Source organism: Ictalurus furcatus, chromosome 7, assembly GCF_023375685.1.
Source record: "Ictalurus furcatus strain D&B chromosome 7, Billie_1.0, whole genome shotgun sequence".
NCBI lineage: Eukaryota > Metazoa > Chordata > Actinopteri > Siluriformes > Ictaluridae > Ictalurus > Ictalurus furcatus.
This window is the reverse complement of record NC_071261.1, coordinates 193,855-208,353: the sequence shown is the minus strand read 5'-3', so window position 1 is coordinate 208,353 and position 14,499 is coordinate 193,855. Positions and strand designations below refer to the sequence as shown.

The following is a 14,499-nucleotide window of genomic DNA, read 5'->3' as shown; positions in this document are numbered from 1 at the left end:
ATTTCTCTTCACTGGAGCTAAGGGGCCCAATTCTGTTCCAGCATGACAATGCCTCTGTGCACAAAGCAAGGTCCATGAAGACATGACTTACCAAGGCTGGAGCAGAAGAACTTGATGGCCTGCACAGACTGCACCCCTGTGGCCTAACCTCCCTAATGCTCTTGTGGCTGAATGGGCAAATCCCTACAGCCACATTTCAAAACCTAGTTGAAAGCCCTCCTAGAAGACTAGAGGTTATTATGACCACAATTAAGGGACTAAATCTGGAATGGGATGTTCTACAAGCACGTATGGGTGTGATGGTCAGGCGTCCACAAACTTTTGGCCATACAGTGTAGCTTCCTCCTTGCCTTATAGAAAATTGGCCAATCATTTATTAAAACACTGATTAAAAACAATACATCATTTAAAGAAAAAAGAAGATATAAATTTGGCTTTTATTGAAAACATTTTTTCATGGAACAACGAAAGGTATTTCTTGTGCTCCTCTAAGATTCTCCACAAATCCAAGTGGGAAGAGTGTGAAAGTTAATTATATCTTACCAGTGCAAACAGGTTGGCTGCCCGACAAGACGGTGTTTCTCAGTCCAAAATATGCCCAAGAAAATGATCATGAATATATCCTGTAATCTGCCTGCTCTCTATAAATAAATAAGCAGCCTAATATTTCAATGAAAGAGACAAATCGTTATGATTTTTTTTTATTCATCTCATATGACAAGTGTCATCAGGAAGAACATAAAACAGTATGAAAAGGGAGTTATGACAATAATAATAATAAAAAAAAGATATCAGTTTCGTTATCTAGCTTCGGGTCAGTTTGGATATCCTGTGAACTTGGCAGTTCAGTGCACAGAACCAAGATTAGAAAACTTTCAGTGGGTGTAGTGACAGTAAGCCCAGATGCTCAAATGTTACCAAGACTGTAACCAAATACAAAAAAAAATCATGCTCAAAACTGGCCAAAGCTATCAAGTGCTGCACTGTACTATTTTTTTTTGTTTGTTTGTTTTGACTAGAGACCAAAATTACATAATACGTCTCCCTCTACAAGCCAATAGTGTAAGACCGTCCCGCGGGGTTGTGAATGGCCGAGCAGATGGGATCGGTGACAGCCCACTCGTACCACACCTTCTTCCCGTTGTTACACCTCCAGAACTTCACACTCACCTCATCGCCACCAGACAGGGGAATGGGTTGCTACGGGGGGGATGCAGAGAAGCCAAAAATGCAGTGCAATCAGCTTCATCAGTCTATATGGGGAACTCATTAAAATAAGTCAGAAGTGCTTACCTTGAGAGGAAAGAGGATTGGGAACCAGGAGAACATTCCTGGTGAGTGGGTCTCTGGTCTAATACCTAAAATGGAAAACAGCAATGATCAAACCTCTATAACAGAGCTCATCAGTGTGTTTAACATCACTGTGCATGAAATCGCCGAAGTTTACAGTTCGACTCGGAAACCAGATGGACAGGGCTACTTCGGCTGTGATGAGCCATCTAGTGGAAGCCGCATTTAATCCTCCAGATGTACGTCTTGTGAAAGCACCGAAAAAGTGATACTTACTAAGCATGACGTCTTTGTACAACGTGGTCTCAAAATATCCAGCAAAACCATGAAGCACAGAGTTACAGGACATGGTGAAACACAGACACTGGTATCTATTGTTGTTCATATCTGAGAGAGAACAAAAAAGTAGTAGGTTTTAAAGGACTTCTGCCTGGCTAAACAATTACGTGTAGATGATGAGACGTTCTCTTTTGTATAAGGTCTGAGCATGTGTACCTGCACAACTAGGCCTCTTACCTGTGGTTGGGTGTACAAAGGTAAAGCAGGGTTTGGGGTCAGCAAGCTGGTGGAAGTTGTGGAGCCTCACTACATATGGGGTCTCAAAATGGCACTCAGGGTCCTTGTCGCGCTCCCGACACCCTCGAACTTCATTATACAGCTTTGATGAGGACAGGGGTGCCAAAAACGAGGTGTAGGAGCAGGGAATACTCACTCCACCTTCTGCACAAAAAAAAAGGCCACCAAGAGCATTGACATTATTGGCAATAATTTCGAAGTCAATGCTGAGGTCTGTGACTAACCGTGAAATGGTTACAACATACCTTTAAGAAAGTGCTGCGCTCCATCAAGGCACTCAGGCGAAAGCTCATTGTCACCAAAAGATCCTAAAAGCTCACTGACAATGATGTCAGCTTTCTCTGGAGCGGTCCACTCCCGCATGTCACATGATACAACGGTCACCTGATCTCCCCATTCTTCAAACTTCCAGTTCTCCAGTCTGCAGAGAACAACAAACAAACAAACAAACAAACAAAAAAACCTTTACTGCTTTTTTGTGACACCTTTAGCAAAAAAAACACTGGTTTTAAATAAAGATGTCACCATATGCCTAGAAATAAAACAAATATATAAGTGTACATACGTGACAACAGCATTGGGGTTCTTTTCAACAGCATACACACGCAGCTTTCTGTCTGCCTGCTTGGCGGCACGTAGCGAGGCATTCACCAGAGGGCCACGTCCAGCACCTAGCACCATCAGCACCCTAGGAAAGGCAGAGTAATGCCACAAAATTACAAAAAAACAACACGTTCCTGCTTAGTGAACTGTCAATCATCATTCTCCAGAATGAGGTTCGTTATTTAAGGATTTTCCTTTGAAGTCAGATTCTGAGAACCCGCTCACTCAGAGAAACAGAATTTGTGAAAACAAAAAGGTACTTCGGGGCTACAGGAAACTGCATCTGGAGATAAAGTTTTAATTTTTACTACTAACGTTGAGCTATAAATTACGTGTGAAGTGGCAAGGCCCTTTGAGGTTACAAGGCAAGTCAGAGAAGCTGACTCCAACAGCTCCACTGCATGAAGGCACAGATCACACTTTTTTTTATCTGGCACTTTAGCCATTCGAGTTCAAGATGATCCACACACCAGGGGCACAGTCGGTAAGTGGCAAATTATCTCTCCTGCCAAGGTGTTTTGGGGGACAGTCTGCTTAAAGGCCAGATGGCTCCATAGCCTGAGTCAGGCACTGGGGGTATGTGGCAGCGGGGGCTTGGTTGAGCATCAGCTGCGGACGGAAAGGATGCAGGTTGAAACGGCAGGTAATGCTTGATGCTCACCTTTGTTTTCTTACCGTTAGTCTGCACATGTAGCATGCTTTCAGTAACTGGCATAACCCGAAAAACATAGTGGCATAGCTGGCGGAGCTTGCAACACACACATGTACGGAACATGAACCGTGAACCTGATCAGAGCCAAAAAATAAAAATAAAAATAGGTGGTTCACCTGCCTCCCGAGTCTTCTTCCGCACGCATACACACAATTCTTCTAAACACAGTTTTTCACAAGCCAACAGACCATCATACTAGCCACGCCCCCTTGAGTCTCACACCAGTGAATGCCTTTGAAAATCAGAGCACTAATGTAACTAGCCATGTTTCATTTTGTTACATTCTAATGCACAGCTTTTGCTCCAACTGAAAATGAAGCCTGAGGCACGCATTCTGGAAATGCTACTTTCTGCTGCAGATTTGCATAAAATTGGAATTTTGTGTAATTATGTTCTTTAAAAAAATCTGGTGGAAAATACTCACTGTACATTGGTTTCTTTTTGCTCCTCGGGAACTCTGTCTATCAGACATTTATACACAGCCTAAGGAAGTGGATAAATGAATAACGTTACCGCCACGCGGTATACAAATACAATGTACAAATGAAACAGCTGAACCACTGTGTCCTCGTCTCACCTGCTGGTATTGTGAATACTTAATGGGATCTTTTTCGAAAACCTCATACGTCTGTGACTCCAAATTGTCCATCAGAGGCTTAAAAAAAAGGGGGAAAAAAGAGCGCATTTATAAGACATCAATGGGACACTTGGTGGGCTCTGAAGTTCTGTTTGTTCATGTATAGGTAGACACCTGTAATGGTGACTGCAGGTAGTCCTCATATCCCTTGGCGAACAGCTCATAAGCGTTGGGTGCTGGACGGTTTTGGTTGAGGTATTCTAGGTACTGCAGGTAGGTGCGGAACTCCTTGTCACTGTGGCGACTTGTCCCAGTAAATATAAACTGCGACTCGAGCTGGAGTGGACAAGAAGAAAGTAAAGCTCACAGGGTAACGATAAAAACATCAAAGAACAACAGGCAACGGCGCTCACCTTGAAGAGGCGGAAAATGATCCTCTGATGGGCTTTTGAGAGCACCGGAAATCCTTTCTTATTAGTCAGGAATATGCTGGTGGGAAGAATGGCAGCTTTGATTGGTTCCCCAAGCCACTTGTCAATCACGTTGTCAGAGGGAACATCTGCCCCGATCTCAATGGCTTTGGACAGATGTAAAAGATAGAATCAGGGTATGATAAAATACAAAACACTTTCTTTGAAACGTTAAAAATGTCGCACTCACCAAGGCAAATTCTTTTGTTGTAGTCACAAAGTGTTCTGAATGAATGCCACCTAAGAGAATTGAAGCAAAGACAAAGAAAAGCTAATATTTTTCATATCAGGGTTTCATACAATGAAGCTAATGATGTATTGAGCCTAGGGTTTTAAATGTAAGCCTTTGCCTGAAGAAAATAAAGAAAACGTACTGATAATCCTACTTCAAAACACCACATACTGTATAAATGCTAGAATTGCAAGACAATCAGTTTAATTTCAGCTTAAACATCAACAACTTAAATACAACTGAGCTGTTCGTCCCCATTGAAATGCTACAGTACAATTATTTCTCACCAGCCCCAGGTCTTCTCTTCGTTGTCAGCATCATCTATTTGTTTACTCGGCTCGTTTTCAACGAGGTCTTCACGAGTGTCCTCGGGTGCTAACAGGGGAACTCGGATCCAATACTGAAACGCCATGAAAAGCATCGTGGATACAAGCGGCACAAACGGGTAAACGGGTACAGTGCAAATCGGTGTGCACTGAAGTGCACTCAAAGCACGATTAAGTGTTGTACTCTACCACTCTCGCTAATGGTGCTAGCTTATTGTTGATGAGAAAGGCCAGAAAGGATGTGAAGTTTGCTTGAGCACCTCCTTACTTAGCAAATTTAATCTGTAGGTTTAAGGAACACCTTTGATTTTGATAGCAAATAGCTGCATGCTCACCATGGAAGAATGGTGTCCAGTATGTAAGTGGTTTAGCAGGACTCGGGCCAAGTTGGCACACCGTGCACCCCTCAGTGGAATCATGAATGCAGGTAACCCCAGGTAGGCACAGAAATTCAGCTCCTGTACCAGTGCCTGGAAATACGGAGAGTTAATTGTGAACGCTGAGGAGATACAAAAGTTAACAAAAGCACCCATGACACTTACAGCTCAGAGCTCCTAAAATCGTTCTCCAAACAGTCGCGATCATTAGAAAGTGTATTCATTTCAAAACAAGCAGGTTAATCTTTTAGTTTTTAAGCGCATTCTCTAAACTAAAAGAATAGATCAGTTTGTTGTTCAAAACCCAGCTGTTGTAGAAACACAAAAAACGAGTTCTAACTTACTGCCTCGGAGTTCCTGCGCTCGGTGGTCAGTTCCGAGTCGGCATCTATCCATGGGGAGAGCTTCCCCACAATAAGCGTGTTCCAGTCTGGTTTTACACATACACACACAGCTTAATAATGCTTATGTAATACACCTTGTTATGCCTTCAACAAGTCATTGGTAAACATTTCAGCTGAGTAGTGGTGTTCTGTCCTCACATCACATGTGAAATATATTATATAAATCTGGCTAGTATCTTTATTTTTAACCATGAGGCGACCGCTGGACAGTTACATGATGGATGTTGTGTATTAGTATTATTTTAATTTTTTTAAAGCAGTATGATTTTCTCTATATATGCAGAATGTAAAATGATATACAAGTGACTTTTTACCACGTCCACACAGCAGCAGGTCAGAGCGGGTTTGAGCTCCGGGTCTGGCCTTAGCAGGGTCCAGTTCATACTCTCTTCGGAAACGAGGATGGAAGAGGGGCATGCACAGGAAGTCAAAGCTGTAAAAAAACAAAGCTTTCAAGGACTTTAAATAAATAAATGTAGCACCCTTATAACTCAAGTCCCTTGGAAGGAAAACTTGATAGGTAGAACAATTCATCAGCAGTGTTACCTGCTGACAGCTTTTTAGAACCCTTTAGTGACTTTATTTATTTTTAAAAAAAAAAAAAAAAGGTAAAAAAAAAAAAAAAAAAAAAAAAAAAAAAGAGTCTAGAGACAAATCTCTGGACTTTCTGAGCCATGTTGATGACCACAGTGAACTTGATTTAACTCTCCAGCTCACATTAAAGCTGCTGGTTATATGTATCGAGAGTGCAAGTTTTGAGACTCCCCATCAGTGTGTAAAGCCCGAGTTGTGGGTGTGCTTCCCAACAACCAATCACTGATCACCATCGTTCCCAATAACTGGTCAACATTGCGCTCAACGACCAATCACCTATGTTCTCAACGACTAATCACTCATTAACATTGTTCCCCAAAACCAATCACTGACCAAGTAAACAGATCACAGGTAACGTTATAGCTTTTTCTAACATTATTTTTTCTGACTTGAAGCTGATCTGATGTTAAAAACTGTCAAAGAATTGAAAAATTGACAATGTTAAAGAATTTTCATTTGGGCCTGTAAAACATAGCTTTACATATAGTGTGTGTATGTATACACATATACATTTATAACACACACACTATATATATATAATATATATAATATATATATATATATATATATATATATATATATATATATATATATATATATATATAACATGAATAAATACACAGTATCTCACAAAAGTGAGTACACCCCTCACATTTGTGTAAATATTTGATGATATCTTTTCATGTGACAACACTGAAGAAATGACACTTTGCTACAATGTAAAGTAGTGAGTGTACAGCTTGTGTAACAGTGTAAATTTGCTGTCCCCTCAAAATAACTCAACATACAGCCATTAATGTCTAAACCACTGGCAACAAAGGTGAGTACACCCCTAAGTGAAAATGTCCAAACTGGGTCCAAAGTGTCAATATTTTGTGTGGCCATCATTATTTTCCAGCACTGCCTTAACCCTCTTGGGCATGGAGTTCACCAGAGCTTCACAGGTTCCACTGGAGTCCTCTTCCACTCCTCCATGACCACATCACGGAGCTGGTGGATGTTAGAGACCTTGTGCTCCTCCACCTTCCGTTTGAGGATGCCCCACAGATGCTCAATAGGGTTTAGGTCTGGAGACATGCTTGGCCAGTCCATCACCTTCACCCTCAGCTTCTTTAGCAAGGCAGTGGTCGTCTTGGAGGTGTGTTTGGGGTCGTTATCATGCTGGAATACTGCATACTGATCATGCTCTGCTTCAGTATGTCACAGTACATGTTGGCATTCATGGTTCCCTCAATGAATAGACGTATGAGTGCTGCCAGTATTGCTGCAGAGGTTGACGGGGTGGGGGGTCAGCCTGTCAGTGCTCAGACCATACGCCGCACACTGCATCAAATTGGTCTGCATGGCTGTCGTCCCAGAAGGAAGCCTCTTCTAAAGAGGATGCACAAGAAAGCCCGCAAACAGTTTGCTGAAGACAAGCAGACTAAGGACATGGATTACTGGAACCATGTCCTGTGGTCTGATGAGACCAAGATAAACTTATTTGGTTCAGATGGTGTCAAGCGTGTGTGGCGGCAACCAGGTGAGGAGTACAAAGACAAGTGTGTCTTGCCTACAGTCAAGCATGGTGGTGGGAGTGTCATGGTCTGGGGCTGCATGAGTGCTGCCGGCACTGGGGAGCTACAGTTCATTGAGGGAACATGAATGCCAACATGTACTGTGACACACTGAAGCAGAGCATGATCCCCTCCCTTCGGAGACTGGGCTGCAGGGCAGTATTCCAGCATGATAACGACCCCAAGTACACCTCCAAGACGACCACTGCCCTGCTAAAGAAGCTGAGGGTGAAGGTGATGGACTGGCCAAGCATGTCTCCAGACCTAAACCCTATTGAGCATCTGTGGGGCATCCTCAAACAGAAGGTGGAGGAGCACAAGGTCTCAAACATCCACCAGCTCCGTGATGTGGTCATGGAGGAGTGGAAGAGGACTCCAGTGGAACCTGTGAAGCTCTGGTGAACTCCATGCCCAAGAGGGTTAAGGCAGTGCTGGAAAATAATGATGGCCACACAAAATATTGACACTTTGGGCCCAATTTGGACATTTTCACTTAGGGGTGTACTCACTTTTGTTGCCAGCGGTTTAGACATTAATGGCTGTGTGTTGAGTTATTTTGAGGGGACAGCAAATTTACACTGTTACACAAGCTGTACACCCACTACTTTACATTGTAGCACAGTGTCATTTCTTCAGTGTTGTCACATGAAAAGATATCATCAAATATTTACACAAATGTGAGGGGTGTACTCACTTTTGTGAGATACTGTACACACACACACACATATATATATATATATATATATATATATATATATATATATACACACACACAGAGACAGACACGTGCGTCCCCTCGCAACATGCAGTGATTAATGGCGTCACCTGGCGACTTCTAAAGCAGGCATTATCTCCTCTCCTCTGAAATGAATGCTCAGGCTATGTTACTACATTAAACTTGTACAAGTGCAGCAGCCTTACTGAATGTCTTAGCACCGCTGAAAACCCGCAAATTTGCGTGAACAGACACTTTAATGATGACTTTCTCCTCATAACTTGCGATTTCAGCACGTCCATGAGCAACCCTCGTGGGTGTCGGAACATATTTATACCCCTTTTGTTTTTTGTTTTTTAAAAATCACATGTTAATGAACTTTAGTGACTCGAACACACCAGTAGCCATGACTGTTCGTCAGCATGATAAACACACATCGGCTTCGTTGATAATTTTATCCTATCTATAGCTAGCAAGTGCATTAGCTAACCTACCAGACCGATTGGTTAGCAGCAATAAATTAAGTAAACAAATAACTATATATAGCTATTTACGAGCCAAACAACCCGTCCAAAATCCTCAGCAGAACACTACATAGTGTGTGAGAATACTTCTGTACACGGGTGTATGATTTTGATAAGCCGCTTAGCATCGCAGCCGAGGATTCAGTCAGATTACAGAGTCTGTGAGCATCACGTGCAGTAACCCAGAGAGCCGAACTTCACTGTAAACCCATCCTGAACTGTTCTTTCTCGGTGCAGCTCTAGCACCGGGTGTACACATGGCTTACCCTAGTTTTGCGACTGCGGCGAGTGTATCCGCTACCTCGGGAACACAACTTAAATCTCTCCCGCAGGACACCCTGCTCCCTGTGCTGGCAGACGCCATCGTGTACAGCAGAGACGGGAGGGAAAAACCAAAAGTCCGACAGCCAGCTACAGTTAAATGGGCACCATGTTGGCTCAAAGGCAGTGAACATGGACGGTAAAAAACAATTGGTTTTCAGATCCAAAATGGCGCCTGCTGACGGTGTAGTTTCTTCCCGTGACATCCCGCGAGATTGAAACGCGAGACTGTGGACCAGACGAGACCAGACTAGTCTTGGCATGGAAATGAATGTAAATTTTCAGTACTGTTCTGAACTATCCTACATGTTTTCCTTGTGTTTATGTTTATATATATATATATATATATATATATATATATATATATATATATATATATAATGTGTATGTTTTTTGTTTCTTGTCATTTCTTGTTTCAATTCATTCATACATTCATTTATTGTTTTGTTGCTTTTGAAGAAGCCTTTATTTTTCCACATATAGGTTACAGTACAATAAAAAAAAATTCTTCACATATTGAACTCTATTTCCTAACCCAATTGCCAAGATAAGATACGCTAGACAATCAGGTACAGAATAGAAGGTGATGAATCCTGACCTCTGGGGCTCTGGAGTCTTGAAAAGTGGAAGAAGTTGTTCTTTGTAGGCAGTTCAGATGGTTGTTTTGAAGGAGAAAATAATAAACCTTGTCTATTTTTTCAAACTCCAGCCTCACAGCGTCTAATGTTCCCTTCATACATGAATAAGAAGCAGTACTGAGGCAACAGGGTGTGTTACCAATAAATAAAATAATACAGCTGGATCCAGTGGCTTTTTCTGTATTGCCCTGTCACTGCCATATCAGGTGACATCATATGCAATATATTATGTATATGACATAAGCACTTCTTACAGATACACAGTAGTCATTCTGGCTGTTATAAGTACAGTGTACTGAGTACAATTATATTATTATTTGGATGTCTTTCTTCAGCCAAGGTCAGACAGTAAACATACAGTAACAATACTATAAGAAACATATATTACCGTACAATAACGTATAAAGACAGATATATAAGCATTAGTTCAAATATAACATAAATATACAAATATAAGATGAACCCCAGATCTTCTGAACAGAAAACCCAGAGCCTTTAACCCTTGAACCACCACTGGCACTAAGGGTGTGTCCCAGTGGGACAAAAACAAAGTAGAATACAAGTTCAATTAAAGAGTGAGAATTCCATTAAAATATAACCACAAGCAGTGATCATCGTGGTTCAAGCACCTTCAGTAAACATTGGCCCCGGTGGCCAGTTCTTGCCAAGATACATAAAACAATAAAGATGGCAAAATGAACATTCTTCTCGAGACTTGTGAGCATTACTCAATATCAATTGTATGAATTGTCTGCTGAAAGACTATTACCTGAAGGTGTTCATGATTTTGATGTAACCCAATGGGAATAAAAATCCAGTTACAGAATAAAAAAAATCATCTCTGGAAAAATACGGTTAACAGTGAAATTTCTTTTTTCCTTTTGACTTTCTAATAGTTCATAATGTTAATAAACACATAAAATATGCCTTTGAGATAGTTTAGCCACACCCACTTACATTAACAATACCTTACATAATATACAGTCATGTGAAAAAATAAGTACACACCATGGAAATTGTTGGCTTTTTTGACATATTTGGACAAGGAAACATTTGATCCTCTTTGAAACAGTGCCTATTAATAAAGTTGACACACTATGAAATGACACATAAAATCGACATTTTGTAGTCATTTTCAAAATTTAATTTAAGGCCTTCAGAAAAAAAGGTTGTGGATGCCTATGAGTCTGGTAAGGGATTTAAAAAGACCTCCAAATTATTTTAAATATATTATTTTACTGTAAGCAAAATAATCTACAAATGGCATGGTTTCAAACGAATACCAATTAGTCTAGGACTGGCCGTCCCTGCAAATTCAGCCCAAGAGCAAAAAGAAGTCTCCAAGAACCGCAACATTTCATCACAGGATCTGCAGTAAGCCGTCCATCTGTTGGTGTGAAAGTGCATGCTTCTACAATCAGAAGAGATTGACAGATTTGACCTGCATGTGAGGCGTGTCAGGAAAAAGCCTTTGCAAGACTAGAATTTTTTAATGAGCATACAGGCAAAGACCAGGCCTTCTCGAATAATGTGCTCTGGACAGACGGATCAAAGATAGGGTTGTTTGGACACAGTAAGAGCAGACATGTTTACTGCAGACCAAAGACAGCTTTTCAGGAGAAGCACCTCATACCAACTGTGAAGCACGGTGGTGGAAATGTTATGGTTTGGGGTTGCTTCTCTGCCTCAGGGACTGGACAGCTTGCATTCATTGATTTAACTATGAATTCTGCATCATATCAAAGAGTGCTTGAAGATAATGTGAGGACATCTGTCTGAAAGTTGAAGTTGAACCGAAAGTGGACCTTTCAACAGGATAATTATCCTAAGCACGCTAGCAAATCTACCATGGAACAGCTCAAAAAGAAGAAAAGAAGAAAAGAAGGAGAGTTATGGAATGGCCTAGTCAAAGCCCGGATTTGAACTGCATTGAAATGTTGTGTGGGATTTGAAACAGGCAGAACATGCAAGAAAACCCTCAAACATCTTGCAACTGAAAGAATATTGCATGGAAAAGTGGTCAAAAATTCCAGCAAGCCTGGTGGACGTTTATGCAAAAACGCCTACAAGTAGTGATTTCTGCTAATTTCTGCTAGATGGACAGTAGAGAGAGAATTGGTTTGTATATTATGTAACTTTATTTTTGACAGGTCTTAAATGATACATATTATTACTCTCTATGCACAGGTCAAAGGTCATCATCAAATTTAATTATGTTGACAGGCCAAATGTCATTAGCAACCGTCATTTTCGAATTAGCTGTCGCTAATGGTCATCACCAACCGTCATTTTCAAATTAGCTGTCGCTAAAGGTCATCACCAACCGTCATTTTCGAATTAGCTGTTGCTAATGGTCATCACCAACTATCATATTCTTAACATCTATTGTTAACAGTCATCATCTTCAATCCTAATTATGTTGAGAGTTGTATATCAAACATAATGTTACATACATTTTTCACTTATGGTCTGCACTTATATCAAGTAATCATATTATGTTGAGACATGTACACATATGGTCTGTACTTATATCAAGTAATCATATTATATTGGGACATGTACACTTATGGTCTGCACTTCTATCAAGTAATCGAGTAACACTGAACATCATCTGCTTCTCTCAGCTTCCCAATCTCACAACCGCCATCTTTTATTGATCACGCAAAATGACCTGCACCTGCTCGTGTAGACACAGCAGTAAATGAATAATAATGTTAATGCTACAAAGTGGGTTTTAATTCAAACTTCTTTATTAAATAATTCCTCACCAATCATAATCAAGAGTAGCATCTGTCCAGTCTGTAAACATATAGTACACTGCCGCTCTACTGCTACACCAACTCACAGCACATTTACTTCATTTAAACTCAGGGTTGCCAGATAGATGGCCTGTCTTGGCTTGAAGCCTCTGCTCCTCTTGGCCGAACTCAATGCCGAGCGCATGGCCAAGAATGATGAGATCCAGAGACTCAGGGTACACACACGTGCACACACACACCATAATGAGACACATGAAGAGGTGGACTAGAGTTTGTAGTCAGAAAACAAAACATCTGTCTCAACTGTTATTTTCAATCTTTATAGTAATGTGTGTGTGTGTGTGTGTGTGTGTGTGTGTGTGTGTTTTTCCAGGCTCAGCTCAATGAAAAGGAGAATATGCGTTTGGAGATCCAGACTCTACTGGAGCAGTTCTATGACACACAGAACCAACAATCACAGAACCGCAACACCACCGAGTGAGACACGGGATTTATCATGAGAAATAAACCAGTCCATTTAAAACATATTCAAAAACATTTTCATAAAAATCTCTCTCTCTATAAATCTAACACACATTACCTACAGCACAAACCAGAGTTAAACATGCCAACAATATTACAGAAAAATAATAATAGAATGGTTTAAAAAAAAAAAAAATTAAGTATTTGAAATGTACAAATTTTTATATTTCAGCGATAGTCCATCTGCTGGGAGGGGTCAATATGAAACACATTCTTATATAACACAGATTCTTATTAAAAAAAAAACACCCTATAAAATATTAAGATGCGTTTTAATGGAACTCTTTATCCAAACAGTACACAAACTCCAAAGCCTGTGTCCAGTAGTACGGTTACTGGGGGGGTAGTACCTCCTGCTTAAGGAATATTCGGCACATCCTGGCCTGCACCAGCTTGTCCTCCTAGTCGGCTGCACATTAAACGCAGTCGGTGAAACCGGTGCGTAATGAACCTGTAGAGAGAGAGTTCTCTCGTTGTTTTTAGTAGGCTGCACGTTAAACACAGTCAGTCAAACAGTGTGTAATGAACGCGCAGAGAGAGAGAGAGAGAGAGAGAGAGAGAGAGAGAGAGAGAGAGACAGAGAATAAGAGTGAATAAGTTCAGACGTTACCCTAACAAAGCAGTGGCGTTATTGAGGCTTGCGCAGGTGGTGCTTGCGGAGGTGGTCGACGTCCGGACATGTTCCAGTTAATTATTTTTCTCCACAAAACTATAAATGAACACAAAAATATATCTATGAATATATACAGTAAAATAACAACAACGAACACAAACTTGTCCCAATTTGTGAAGGTCAAACATAAGCACGCACCACACAGCGCTGACTGCCTCGTGCAGTGACGGTTAGCGCGTTTTCTTGTTAACAAAAACATTGTTTTTAAATGAAGTGTCGATTAAACAGTATTTTTTGCATAAAGAAGAGTTTTACATATACAAATATTTATTTGTATATCGTTTTACATATACAAATATGAATTAAATACATTAAGAAGATTGAATACAAATTGTGTGTGTGTTAAGACCAAAAACAAACGTTATGTGGAACAATCATGCTAATCATGAGGCAAAAAAAGATTAGGCTAGGCGTTTACGACCAAAAGTTTTTTTTTAACGTAATTCATAGAATTTCCATACTTGAAGCACTTTTAATACTTATTTTTCTGTACAAAACTTGTTGAACAAATATTTTCTTCACTTATTATAATTTAGATTAACGAGCAAGGCCTAATTATCTGACTAAAACTGGCTGGCATTTGCTCGTTACTTACTACAAACTAAACAGCATTAGTTTAAAAACAAGAAC

General features: G+C 40.6%; 1 protein-coding gene across 1 annotated transcript; it reads right to left on the bottom strand.

Annotated features, from left to right (window-relative positions):
- Positions 1-685: 685 nt before the first annotated feature.
- prmt5 (protein arginine methyltransferase 5) lies at positions 686-9,427 on the bottom strand. The gene is made up of 16 exons (XM_053627940.1): positions 9,223-9,427; positions 5,882-6,000; positions 5,508-5,593; positions 5,122-5,256; positions 4,748-4,860; positions 4,419-4,468; positions 4,172-4,335; positions 3,933-4,094; positions 3,759-3,836; positions 3,606-3,664; positions 2,432-2,554; positions 2,112-2,287; positions 1,807-2,010; positions 1,567-1,677; positions 1,294-1,358; positions 686-1,200 (listed from the first exon to the last, which is right to left on the bottom strand). Exons 1-16 carry the CDS (start codon positions 9,318-9,320, stop codon positions 1,048-1,050), a joined length of 1,896 nt encoding a protein of 631 aa, XP_053483915.1. The 5' UTR covers positions 9,321-9,427; the 3' UTR covers positions 686-1,047.
- Positions 9,428-14,499: the final 5,072 nt, after the last annotated feature.

Excerpts from the sequence above, each read along its gene's own strand:
- prmt5 (XM_053627940.1), bottom strand. The coding sequence starts at position 9,320 with ATGGCGTCTGCCAGCACAGGGAGCAGGGTGTCCTGCGGGAGAGATTTA. Across the intron at positions 4,336-4,418 it reads CAACAAAAGAATTTGCCTTG|CCATTGAGATCGGGGCAGAT; the intron begins GTGAGTGCGACA and ends ATCTGTCCAAAG. Across the intron at positions 1,678-1,806 it reads CTTTGTACACCCAACCACAG|ATATGAACAACAATAGATAC; the intron begins GTAAGAGGCCTA and ends GTTCTCTCTCAG.